This window comes from Staurois parvus, unplaced genomic scaffold, assembly GCF_062004578.1.
Source record: "Staurois parvus isolate SC_StPar_1 unplaced genomic scaffold, SC_StPar_1.0 ptg001049l, whole genome shotgun sequence".
In the NCBI taxonomy this organism is placed as follows: Eukaryota; Metazoa; Chordata; class Amphibia; order Anura; family Ranidae; genus Staurois; species Staurois parvus.
Genome location: NW_028318845.1, coordinates 359,818 through 374,176, shown reverse-complemented (window position 1 = coordinate 374,176; position 14,359 = coordinate 359,818). Strand labels below are relative to the sequence as shown.

The following is a 14,359-nucleotide window of genomic DNA, read 5'->3' as shown; positions in this document are numbered from 1 at the left end:
TCCAGGCTCCCAGGGAAACCGAATACAACATCAACGCACACTCCTAGCATCACCAGCGGGCTTCCATCAGCTGCTCCACATGTCTCTGCAAGCTGCTGTGTCTGCAGCATCCTTTTTCTGCCTCGGACTATCGCTCCGCCCTGATGCGTGTCGTTGATGTGGTGACTTTGTCAAGAGGAACTTTACATATACAGTACAGTAATACCTCTCTGGTCGTGAACCTAGGTAAATTTTCCCATAGGGTTCAATGTAAATCAGGTTAATTCGCTCTGACCCCTATGAACATGGTCGGGAAATTAATTTGGTTGCCAACTGAATCAAATTTTCCCATAAGGTTCAATGTAAATAAGGTTAATCCATTCTGTTTTTGTTTTTGAACCACAAAAATATGAAACAAAGTCACCTTCATTACCGCTCTGCACGTTCTAGACATTTTATTATTTTATTTGTTATATTCCATTTATTTTTATTCAATTTATTCAATTTATGGTTTCTTTTCCTTTCCCCCTTGAGTTGTGCCTCCTTGAATGCTACTGCCCTCTATCCTCACATTTAAAAAAATTACTTTTATTTAATTTAATTATTCTCTATCACATTCTTATTGTACAAAAAAAAATTTCATACAGGATGTATTTGTAACACTCAATTTGCAAAGCATGATTGGCTTTCTGGTAAGGAAGCTCATCACTGCCTGCATGGCTGTTGCCAACCTGTGTATAGCTGACTATATCTAAATCTCTTCTAAGAGAGAGGTTAGGGGTATCCCCCCCCCCCCTGTCTCGTGGTTTTGTGCTGCCCTAGGCCCCCCCCCCTTCTCAACAGAGAGAGCCTGACACCGACCAACACCAGCCCCCCCCCCCTCAGAGAGAGCCTGACAGTGACCAACAACACCCCTGCCCCATCTTCCCCCAACCTGAGAGAGCCTTCCACTAACACCCCCCCCTGCGAAAGAGAGAAAGACACTCACCTTCACAGCTCATCCCCAGGAATGACAATCAGGCTCTGCATACACCATCAAGCAGATCACAGCCTCTCTTGGATCCCAGCTGGTCCCCATGTCACATATGCCCCTTCTTCCAGGGGGCAGTGCTGCCCCCCTAAAAAGTGCTGCCCTAGGCAAATGCCTTGTTTGCCTTGTGGTATATACACCCTGCCTGTGTCAATTTGCAATCTATGTGATCTTACATGTCCTTCAATTCAGGCCTGTTTCACAGCAAAGCTGTAATATGGATCTAGAGAGAGCTGATCTAAGCTCACTACAAGTGCAAAATAAGGAATATTGATATAACTTTACCTGATGGAAAAAACACACACATATTTCCTATGAACTGTCATTTTTGAGGGCAACCCAGTAAAGCTATCCATAGATCCCTCTGTAATGGAGGATTAAACAGTCTTGATGAGAATCTAAAACCTGTTGGCAGCATAATGACCTCAGAGCAATGCCAGTATGTACTGTCTATATGTAAAATCATATTATGTAACAATTGTATTAAAAAAAAAATGGTAACATAGCATATTACTTTTTTAAATGACCTCCCTCCCAGGCATTACATATAAATGTCCGGACGGAGCTTTGTCGATTTGGAAGGATGTACCTGTACGTGCTACCATTAATGTGTGTCTGCAAGGGTGCAACCTATCATCACTGTGTCTCTTGGAAATTGGGGTGCAGGGCCAATGAACTTAGCCCTGTACTGTGTGATTGCTGTGGCCAATCACAGTGATCATAAAGCTAAACAAAAGCTGCATGTTGCAGTCACCAGCTTTTCTTCCCCTCAGAGCGTGTGTGAGAGGAAGGACAACCGATCTGTCAGTTACTGTGATTTTATAGTTAAAGCAACATCTGTACCTGATCATCATCACATTGGTACAGTGTCACCAGTGCAGCCAGCAACATCTGTACCTGATCATCATCACACTGGTACAGTGTCACCAGTGCAGCCAGCAACATCTGTACCCGATCATCATCACATTGGTACAGGGTCACCAGTGCAGCCAGCAACATCTGTACCTGATCATCATCACATTGGTACAGTGTCACCAGTGCAGCCAGCAACATCTGTACCTGATCATCATCACACTGGTACAGGGACACCAGTGCAGCCAGCAACATCTGTACCTGATCATCATCACACTGGTACAGTGACACCAGTGCAGCCAGCAACATCTGTACCTGATGATCATCACACTGGTACAGTGACACCAGTGCAGCCAGCAACATCTGTACCTGATCATCGTCACACTGGTACAGTGACACCAGTGCAGTCAGCAACATCTGTACCTGATCATCGTCACACTGGTACAGTGACACCAGTGCAGTCAGCAATATCTGTACCTGATCATCATCACATTGGTACAGTGTCACCAGTGCAGCCAGCAACATCTGTACCAGTGTCACCAATGAAGTCAGCAGCATCCTTACCAATATCAGACCAGTGCATACCAGCAACCACGCTTGTGATCACCATCACACTAGTACAGTGTCACCATAGCCAACTTAACCTGAATGCCATGTCCAAAAAAAAAGGTTCACAAGTGAGGAGGCATTGCAGATTCTAAGCATGACAGATGAGAGTAGCGGGAAGGAGCTGTCACTGTCAGATTCAAATTCTGAATATGAACCAGTGGAGAGCAGCAATTCAGTAACTGCTTCTGATCCAGAGGATGAAAGGGTCCCAACAAAATGAATCAGGATGAATCAGGCATACTAACCAACATCAGACAGGCACCATCTATGATGTAAATCCTGGTGGTGAGCACCCATAGTGCAGTACACCTGGATGAAAGGTTGATCAAATCCACACCAATACCTGATCACTGTAACACAAACACAGTGTCACCAGTGCTGCCACCAACATCTGTACCAGTGTCACCAGTGAAGCCAACAACATCTGTACCAGTGTTACCAGTGAAGCCAACAACATCTGTGCCAGTGTCACCAGTAAAGCCAGCAACATCTGTACCAGTGTCACCAGTGAAGCCAGCAACATCTGTACCAGTTTCACCAGTGAAGCCAGCAACATCTGTACCAGTTTCACCAGTGAAGCCAGCAACATCTGTACCAGTGTCACCAGTGAAGCCAGCAACATCTGTACCAGTTTCACCAGTGAAGCCAACATCTGTACCTGATCACCATCACACCAGTACAGTGTCACCAGTGCTTCCACCAACATCTGTACCAGTGTCACCAGTGTATCCAGCAATATCTGTACCTAATCACCGTCACACCAGTACCTGATAATTGTCACACCAGTACAGTGTCACCAGTGCAGTCAACAACATCTGTTCCAATTGGCCATTTACAACTCCTACATCATCTACGGGGCCACAGGACGTGCTGGTTCCTTCCTAAACTACCAAGAAGAGGTTATACCAGCCCTTATTTACTAGCAAGGCCCTTCACCTGAAAACATTTGTTCTGATGCCATCAGCAGGCTGCATGAAAGATACTTCCCTAATATGCTCCCTTTTACCGAAACAGGCTGAACCCCCCAAAAATGCCATGTATGCACCTAAGATGGAGTAAGGCATGACACTCTTTACTCTTGTTCCCCATGTCCCTCTTAGCGTGGCCTCTGCATAGTAGAATGCTTCTGTTGCTACCATACCTCACTACGATATTAGTGGAGGTATGATGAAGGTGTCTCTACTATGTCTTACTACCTGTATTTTGCCTATATTTGATGTCCTGTGTACCGTCCCTTTGCTTGTTTTTATCAATTATGTTTCTGCCAGCTGCCTGGACCGACCCTTTGCCTGCATACTGACCATGCCTCTGCCTGCCACCTGTTTTGACCCTGGCCTGTTAATCGACCATGTTTCTGCCTGCTGCCTGGAACTGACCCTGGCCTGTTAATCAACCATGTTTCTGCCTGCTGCCTGGACTGTACTGCCTGCCTCTGGAACTGACCCTGGCCTGTTAATCGACCATGTATCTGCCTGCTGCCTGGACTGTACTGCCTGCCTCTGGAACTGACCGTGGCCTGTTAATCGACCATGTTTCTACCTGCTGCCTGGACTGTACTGCTTGCCTCTGGAATTGACCTTGGCCTGTTAATCGACCATGTTTCTGCCTGCTGCCTAGACTGTACTGCCTGCCTCTGGAACTGACCCTGGCCTGTTAATCAACCATGTTTCTGCCTACTGCCTGGACTGTACTGCCTGCCTCTGGAACTGACCCTGGCTTGTTATTTGACCATGTTTCTGCCTGCTGCCTGGACTGTACTGCCTGCCTCTGGAACAGATTTCCGAAACAACAATAAAGGACAGAGAGCGCACAGGCTTTGGTGCAGTACCCTTTATTACCAACAATAAAAATGAAAAGCTCAAATACTGTATATTGCACTCACAAACAATTATGGCATCCCAAACACATCGCTGGACTGTGAAATACCCAAATCCTTTCAAAATCTCCTGGGTAAAGCTTGTAACGTTGTGGATGGTGCAGTATACACATACTCCATGTGGGAAGCTTACTCTCTGTCTCCCACAGATGCTGACAGGTCTCTGTAACACGAACTCTTCCGGCAGCCACATAGACAGGTGTCACCCTCTGTGTCACATGGTTTGTGGGGCAGGGCGCTGATTGGATGACAATGCCGTTGCTATGACAACACGTTTCAGAGGGCGTGGCCTCCTTTATCAATTCCAACCAATGCTCTCTACTCCGTCTTATATAGCCAACCTGAGTCTCCGGGGGCTGGACTGGCACTGGGTTTGGGTGTCTGCTAGCAACATTGTTATCAATAGCAATCAACTAAAAGCAATTAAAATCGATGATATTTAGATATACTTGTATACTTGTACATCCACAATTAGTGTCTGTTACCCTTTACACAACACTTGAGAAAAATAATAATACAAAAATTAAGTAGATATTAAAGAATATAAATGACATTGTAAAGATCTAATTAAAATTGAAAATGGGGGAATTGTCATGATAATTCAAGTAATACCTCCAGCTGAAAATTGATACCAAATATCGCTAATGCGTTCTACAAATATATATATTAAAAAAATAAAAATAAAAAAAGAGGAGCAAAAAACAATAAGGAAAAAAATTGATTGATACAATGTTGCAACAGTAATTCTAAACATTGGTCTCAACAGAGATATAAAGAAAGAGGAACAATTACCACAGTGCAGCATTTAAAACAAGATCCAACTTTTTTTTACAAATCACACTTACAAGAAAATCAGACAAATCAGTGTGTAAATTCAGTGACCAGCACAGCCACATTCAGCATTGGTGTGCATGATGATGTCATGTGTCTAGCCCCGCCCATCATGTTTCTCCTAAACAGGCATCAACAAGTGAAAGAGGCCTGACCCTGGCCTGTTAATTGATCATGTGTTTGCCTGCTGCCTGGACCGATGCTTTACCTGCATATCAACCATATCCTCGCCTTCCACCTAAACTGTCCCTGGTCTGTTTATCAACCATGTTTTTGCTTGCCACCTGGACTGATTCTTTGCTTGCATACTGACCACATCTCTGCCTGCTGCCTGAACTGAGCCTGGTTGGTTAATGTGTGCTGCATGGACTAGTCTTTTGGCTATTTGCTGACTACGCCTCTGCCTGCTGCCTGTGCTGACCTCGGCCTGTTTATCAGCCATGTTCCTGCCTGCTGCCTGGACTAATACTGTTTTCTGACCACACCTTTGTCTAGCACCAGTACTGATCCATCTACACGTCCCACTGACTATGCTCCTGCAAGACACCAATCCAATCTTCTGTGAACAACTGCACTACTGGAGCCACAGGTACTCTTTTATTCACCCTTTTTTTTCAGCCTCCTGTACATTCAATGTCGGGTACATAATCATTCCAAACATTTAAAAGGTCTTACACATGTGGTATCCCCACACTTGGGAGGAGTAGCAGAATGTGTTTTGGGGTATAATTATAAGTATTTCCCTGCTATGTGTTGGGAATATCTTATTAATTGACAACTTTGTGCTAAAAAATCATTTTCATTTTCTTTACTACATTTTCAAAATGTGGATGTTGTCATTTTGTGGGTGTTTTCCTTGTCCTGGTACTCCGAGGCCTCCAAAAATGTGATAGGTAATTAGGAAATTATATGCAAAATTCATGCCCTAGAAAGCCTGAAAGTGCTCCTTAGATTTTGAGCCTCTCCCTGCAGGGACAGTGCTACCACTAGGCAAACTAAGCAGCCACCTGCATTCCTGCAAGACACCAATCCGATCTTCTGTGAACAACTACACTACTGGAGCCACAGGTACTTTTTTATTCACCCTTTGTTCAGCCTCCTGTACTTTCTAGCTGGTGAACATAGCATTGCTCTATCTGCGCAGCCACATACCAGCAAATTGAGCCTGCTTGGCTTTTAGGAACAAGGTCTGATGTAGGTGAAGCTGCACTATGCTATATTCTCTCACCATCTGTACAGAGGTGACCATCACAGCATATTAATATCAAAACACGGGTGGTACGAAAGGTGCCACACCTTGGACTTTTAAGGCACCAGGTTTTGTCATCAGTTTGAGACACTTCTAAAATCATTCAGAATTCATTGCAAGCATAACTTACCTGTATATCTGGTGTCTTAAAAGCCCAAGTGGTTTAATATTTTGTGATTGTAACATTATAGTATATTTTTTCTATACAGCGCTGGTTGTTTTTTTGTAATACACAAGATTCAATGTCGGGTACATAATCATTCCAAACATTTAAAAGGTCTTGCACGGCCCGAGGGCCCGGGGTCAGTAGGGGGCCCCATGAGATGCCCCTGGTACCTTTTTCATAGGCCTTTTTGAGTTTGGGCAAGGACACAGGGGCCCCATGATCCCCTATTGCCAGGGGGCCCCATGAGTTGTCAGTCCGCTCCTGGTACAAGGATGACCATTACAGCATATTAGTTCAAAACACGGGTGGTATGGAAGGTGACACACCCTGGACTTTTAAGGCACCAGGTTTTGTCAGCAGTTTGAGACACTTTTGAAATCATTCAGAATTCATTGCAAGCATAACTAACCTGTATATATGGTGTCTTAAAAGCCCAAGTGGTTTAATATTTTGTGGTTTAACATTATAGTATATTTTTTTCTATACAGCGTTGAGTGATTTTTGTAATACACAAGATTCATCGTCGGGTACATAATCATTCCAAACATTTAAAAGGTCTTACACATGGTATCCTCATACTTGGGAGGAGTAGCAGAATGTGTTTTGGGGTGTAATTATAAGTATTTCCCTGCTGTGTGTTGGGAATATCTTATTAATTGACAACTTTATTTTTAATTAAATGTATTTATTTTTTCTTTACTACATTTCCAAAATGTGGATGTGGTCATTTTGTGGTTGTTTCCCTTGTCCTGGTGCTCCGGGGCCTCCAAAAATGTGATAGGTGATTAGGAAATGATGTGCGTAATGTATGCCCTAGAAAGCCTGAAGGTGCTCCTTAGATTTTGAGCCTCTCTATGCTGGGACAGTGCTACCACTAGGCAAACTAAGCAGCTGCCTAGGATGCAGCCACAGACACTGGTTTCCTTACTCTCCGCCAGGGCTGCTGTTATAAATCACGGGGCCCCATACAGCCAACCTGACAGGGCCCCCTCCCCACCAAAAAAATACAGTTTACTATGCTTTAGTTATGAAAGATCATAGTGAGTGATCAGTACCGATCACTTATTGTGTTCATTCAGGAAGGGAAGGGGCTGGTGAATGTGACATATTTACTGCACCCGTCCCCCACTCTCCATCTTGAAGAATCCTATTTTGTGCTTGCAGCTACCGGAGGGAAAGAGGAAAGCCGGCAGCACTGAGGAGGAGAGGCACACAAGGAGGCCTGGGCAGCAGGGGGAAACATATGGTGCAAAGGGTGGGTTTTGGGTGTGGGGGGGGGGCTATTACTGGAACCAGAGCCCCTGTACGGCTCTCTCTGCAGCAGCTAAAAACAAGTGGGAGGGAGAGGAGGAGAAGCCAGCTTCTAGCTGCTGCAGAGAATGCCATATAGGGGATCGGTTCCAGTAATAGCTCCACCATTGCACCCATCACCCTTCCTACCCACATCCGATTCACCCAGCTGCCTGCCCCCCCCCCCCCAGCTGGCCTGGGCTCTGTATAGGGGGTCTGGTGGTACCCCCTTATCCACGGCCCTGCTCTCCGCCATGGCTGGACATAGAGGGGTGCTGGAGTGGGCTACACCCCCACAGATTTCAGGTTCCCACCAGGCTGAGCTTACGAGTTGAGGGAACTGTACACAATGAAAGGGGGGCTAACAATCATTTGTGCTGACATGAGATGTTTGTGCGGAAAGGGGATGGGGGCTATTTGTGCTGGGAAGTGTAATGGGGATGATGGGGGTGGATTTGTGCTATGAGGAGTGGGGGGATATGTGCTAGGAGTAGGAGGGAGGCTTGGGTATTTGTGCTAAAAGGGGGGGGGGGTTAAGCTGGGAAGGGTAATTTGGAGGGGTTTTAGCTAGAGGAGAGATTTAAGGGAATTTGTCCTAGGTGGGGGGATTTAAGGAAGAAGATTAGAATTTGTAACAGAAGGGGGGATCAGGGGGAAGGAGTTTGTGCTAGGAGAGGTGATTAGGGGGATTTGTGTTATGAGAGGGGATGGGGGGCATTTTAGGACGGGGGATTTGGTGGCAATTAGTAATAGGAGGGGGGATTGGGGGGGAATTTGCACTAGGAGAGGGGATGGGGGGGCATTGTGCTAGGAGGGAAAATTGCAGGGGGGGAGGGATTTTTGCTATGTGGGGAGATTGGGGATTTGCTAGGAGGCGGGATTGGGAGGAGTTGTGCTAGGAGGGGGGATTTGGGTGGGGAGGAAGGATTTGTGCTGGAAAGGGTAATTTGGAGGGGGATGTGCTAAGAGGGATTCAGGGTGATTTGTGCTAGGAGGCAGGATTGGGGGGATTTATGCTAGGAGAGGGGATTTGGGGGAGAGGATTTGTGCTAAGGTGGAAAATTTGAAGGGAAGGAGCATGTGTTCTAGGAGGGACAAATCAGAACTACAGGCAAAGTTTTATATTTTTTTTTTGTGGGGGGGGAGAGATGCAAGTAGCTGGTCTTGCCTAGGGAGCAAAATAGCACCGGCCCTGTGTCTATGTGGTTAGACTGTGAAAAAGTCTCACACATGTGGTATCCCCATACTTGGGAGGAGTAGCAGAACACATTTGACTTAAATTTATGAAGAAAAATTATTTATATACATCGTTTTATTAACAGAAAAAAAAGGAAATTTTTTGAAAGTTTTGGACTTTTTCCTTTACATAGCAAAAAATAAAAACCCACCTGTGATGATCTTGTGCCAAAAAAATTATATATATATATATATTTCATATGGGTACAGTGTTGCATGATTTGTACTTGTAATTCAAACTGTGACAGCATTGAAAACTGAAATATAGCCAGGGCAAGAAGGGCGTAAAACAGTCCAATCTTCACATTTTTAAATCAGTAATAAACCCAAAACAAACATTTATTGTATTGCAGCTTACCAATTCTTAAATGTGATGGCTGCATTTTTTTTCTTTTGTAGGCTTTCTTTCCTTTATTTTCATCTGGTGATCCTGCCAGCAAGTCTGTTGTTTTTCAGCAGAACAAGCTCTCCTGCAAATGTAGCAGTTTAGAAATTTGAAATAAACCTTTTACTACTGACATGGGTGCTTACAATGATCAGCTTTTATATTTCCATGTAAAACCTTTATCTTAAGAGGAAAAATATTGTTGCTGTAACTGTTTGTGTGACTGACATGTGATCTAGAGTTTGGCTTCAGTTTGTTAGTGTATGAAGCAGTTCTGATGCAAACAAAAGCCTGCCGACACAGGTCCTACATTTTATCAGCATGGCTATAATGGAGGTATCCACTTTGTAATTGACTACGTCGTATAGAAACTCTTTATGGAACAGTCTCGCTAAGCAGATGCTGTTTCAGTTGTAGATGTAAGGCATGATTGTCCAGGATCAGGTTGTGGTTGTCCAGGATCAGGTTAATAATCTTCGTGTCAGGGCCACTGAGTAGAAGTAGGGTCACACAGGCTGAACCATTTCACAGTTTCCTCTGAGGGAGAAGGCATTGCAGGGGATGTATTAAAAAAACAAACTGCAGCAAGCATTTATTTAAAAAAAAAGATTGAACTCAACTTGTGAATTTGCATTAGCATTTGAAAGCTTTTATGAGATTTCAGTGATTGGGTTTAGTTGTACTTTAAACATATTGTTACTGTAGTATTATAACCAATTTCTGCATACTGTTGACATTAGCAAGCTCAATTAATCAAATGTCTACACTGATACAAAGAAAAACCCACTGGTAACCTCAGGAGAAATACAAGCTGATCTAGAAAAAGACAGTGTGGTTGTTTAAAGGAGCACAATACAATATTTGAACAAAAATGAGCTACATGGTTGAGTTGCCAGAAAGAAGGCCTTACTGTGCCAATGCCACAAAAAATCCTGGTTACAATATGCCCAACAACACCGTGACATGCCTCACCAGGCTTTTTTTTGTGGCATTGGTGAGGTAAAGGCTTATTTTTGGAAACTTGACCATGCAGCCCATTTTTGTTCAAATATCATCGTATTGAGCTGTATTTCTCTTGTGGTTACTTGTAGGGTTTGTTTGTATCCAAATTTTTCTGGCAATTGTGGCTGCAATCTTTCTTGGTCCACCTGACCTTGGTATTAAGAGATCTCTGAATTCTTAAACTTCCTAATATGTGATTGAACTGTAATGACTGGCATTTTCTTTTTTATATCTTTTGCCATCTTTATAGTTCCACTACCTTGTTATGCAGGTCTTTGACAATTCTTTTATGCTCCCCATGGCTCAGTATCTAGCCTGGTCATTGCATCCACATGAGAGCTAGCAAACTCATTGACTATTTATATAGTCTATACAAACACTTAATGAAATTTAAAAAGCCACAAATGGGGGAAATTAGCCTTTAATTGCCATTTTAACCTGTGTGTGTCTGTACCAAGGCCAAACATTCCAGGGGATGGAAATTTTCATCATGGCCATTTAGGTGATTTCTGTTATCATTCTAATTTAGCAAGGAGCCAAACAACTATGTGATAATAAATGACTTCATATGATCACTCTCCTTAATGTGTTACTAAACCCACAACATTAAAATCAGTCTGTATATGCAGTAAAGCATGCTTGTTATACTCACTGTGGAACCTAAGGGATTAATCCTCTGCATTGTGTAAAAACGCTGTTTGATCCTGACTTCTCTGATCCTTCCCTTCTTCCAGTGTCCCCCTCTTATCTCCTGATAAGACATATCATGTGGAGTCACTCTGCACATGCTTAGTTTGGTGTGTACTGCTAGGGAGGCTTTTTTTTCCTTAGGAGAGTGCATGTGATCAGCACAGGGCCAATCAGCACTGTCCAGACAGAGATCAGGGGTCCTGCATCCTCCTAGACCAAAATGAAAACTGCTCCTACAAGCTTTAAACAGTGCTCTTCTGGACACTGATAGAAGTCACAAAACTGCTATATACTGCTGATGAGAAAAGGTACTTAGCAGTTTATATTTACTAAAATAATTGCAATTCCATGTTCTGTAACTGTGGGAGACTAGATATAGTGAATGCAGGGTCCGGGGAGACCAGATATAGTGAATGCAGGGTCCGGGGAGACCAGATATAGTGAATGCAGGGTCCAAGGAGACCAGATATAGTGAATGCAGGGTCCGGGGAGACCAGATATAGTGAATGCAGGGTCCAAGGAGACCAGATATAGTGAATGCAGGGTCCGGGGAAACCAGATATAGTGAATGCAGGGTCCGGGGAGACCAGATATAGTGAATGCAGGGTCCGAGGAGACCAGATATAGTGAATGCAGGGTCCGAGGAGACCAGATATAGTGAATGCAGGGTCCAAGGAGACCAGATATAGTGAATCCAGGGTCCGGGGAAATCAGATATAGTGAATGCAGGGTCTGGGGAGACCAGATATAGTGAATGCAGGGCCCAAGGAGACCAGATATAGTGAATGCAGGGTCCGGGTAAACCAGATATAGTGAATGCAGGGTCTGGGGAGACCAGATATAGTGAATGCAGGGTTCGGGGAGACCAGATATAGTGAATGCAGGATCCGGGGAGACCAGATATAGTAAATGCAGGGTCCGGGGAGACCAGATATAGTAAATGCAGGGTCCGGGGAGACCAGATATAGTAAATGCAGGGTCTGGGGAGACCAGATATAGTGAATGCAGGGTCCAGGGAGACCAGATATAGTGAATGCAGGATCCGGGGAGACCAGATATAGTAAATGCAGGGTCTGGGGTTTAGTAACACTTTAAATAAGACAGTGTTTTGGCATGATCAGTCATATATTCAATATAAATGCCCAAATTTCATGATTTCTACCAGGGTATGCCATCTTTTGAGCACAACTGTACTGACTTAGATGGATGCTGCATTTGTCCCCTGCCACCTCTAAGACCAAGAACTGAGCGATCAAAGACTACTGATTGCTCATTTGTTGGTCTCCAGAGAGCAGAGAGTCCATGACTGTCCACTGGCTCTCTGCCTCATCCAGCGCTCACTGGAGTGGTGTGCTTTGGAGGGGGCTGTCTCAGGCTCTTATCAGCACACTGAGAGTCTGAGCCAGCTTCCGATCAGGCATCTGTGTGGATCCCAACATTAAAGTGTTACTAAACCCAGGACCCTGCATTCACTATATCTGGTCTCCCCAGACACTGCATTCACTATATCCGCTCTCCCCGGACCCTGCATTCACTATATCTGGTCTCCCCGGACCCTGCATTCACTATATCTGCTCACCACGGACCCTGCATTCACTATATCTGATCTCCCCGGACCCTGCATTCACTATACCTGCTCCCCCGGACCCTGCATTCACTATATCTGGTCTCCCCGGACCCCGCATTCACTATATCTGCTCCCCCCGGACCCTGCATTCACTATATCTGGTCTCCCCGGACCCCGCATTCACTATGTCTGGTCTCCCCGGACCCTGCATTCACTATATCTGGTCTCCCCGGACCCCGCATTCACTATATCTGTGCTCCCCGGACCCTGCATTCACTATATCTGGTCTCCCCGGACCATGCATTCACTATATCTGGTCTCCCCGGACCCTGCATTCACTATACCTGGTCTCCCCGGACCCTGCATTCATTATATCTGGTCTACCCGGAACCTGCATTCACTATATCCGCTCTCCACGGACCCTGCATTCACTATATCTGGTCTCCCACAGTACACACAACATGGAAATGCAATTATTTTAGTAAATGTAACCTGCTAAATACCTTTTCTCATCAGCAGTTAGAGCAGTCTTGTGACTTCAGCAGAGCACTGGTTAAAGCTTGTAGGAGGAGTCTTCTTTCTGCTCTAGGAGGATGTGAAACCTCTGACCTCTGTCTGGACAGTGTGATTGGCCCTATGCTGATCACATGCACCCTCTCAAGAATAGAAAGCCTCTCTAGCAATACACACCAAACTGAGCATGTGCATGCCTACAGTTCAGTCTGGAGATAAGAGGTGGTCGCTTGAAAAAGTGGAGGAACAGAGAAGACAGGATCAAACAGCCTTTTTACATGTAGTTACATAGTTAGTCTGGCTGAAAAAAGACAAACGTCCATCCAGTTCAACCATTAAAAAAAAAAAAAAAAAAGTTTTAATCCTATACCCACAGTTGTAGCGGATTAACCCCTTAGGTTCCACAGTGAGTATAACAAGCATGCTTTACTGCATCTACAGACTGATTTTACTGTTGTGGGTTTAGTAACACTTTAAAGTCAGGATCCCTCCAGAGTGTGGACTGGCTGAATACAGATCACAGACCTGTGTGAGCCCGTGTGACCTAAAGGACAAGTATGGCCAAAAGAACTTTGTCCATACTTCTCCTTAAATAAACATAATATGCCTGTGTTTGCTACTGATGGCTACAGAGTGACCAGGCCACATATGGCAATCTACCTGTAATGATGGAAAAGAAGTAGGTAGGCCAATGTGTAGCCAGTTAGAATCTGTGATGCCTGCCATACAGGATGACTTTCTCATATTCTTCTCAGTTATACCCAGAGTGAGAGTGTACCCGGAACACCCTGTAGTGCTCGGAGAGCCAAACATCTTGATCTGCTCAGTGACAAACATCTTTCCTCCGGTAATGAATATAACTTGGCTGAAGAATGGAGAGAAGATAGACCGGGGGGTTACTGAAAGCCTCTTCCTACCACGCCAGGATCACTCTTTCTTCAAGTTTCTCTATCTGGCTTTCATCCCAACTATAAATGACATTTACACATGTGAAGTAGAGCACTGGGGCCTGGATGAAGCACAAAGGATCTTCTGGGGTAAGTCTGTGGACAAAGATACAAATATTGGGGATTTATTATGTGAT

The 14,359-nt window shown here is 44.5% G+C and overlaps 1 protein-coding gene across 1 annotated transcript in view; it reads left to right on the top strand.

Moving 5' to 3' along the window:
• The window catches only part of LOC149440892 (H-2 class II histocompatibility antigen, A-U alpha chain-like), a 32,871-nt gene that overhangs the window by 15,491 nt on the left and 3,021 nt on the right, over window positions 1-14,359 (top strand). The window contains exon 3 of the mRNA XM_089658015.1: window positions 14,031-14,312. Within this exon, the coding sequence (XP_089514141.1) occupies window positions 14,031-14,312 (282 nt within the window). The remainder of the gene's footprint in view (window positions 1-14,030; window positions 14,313-14,359) is intronic.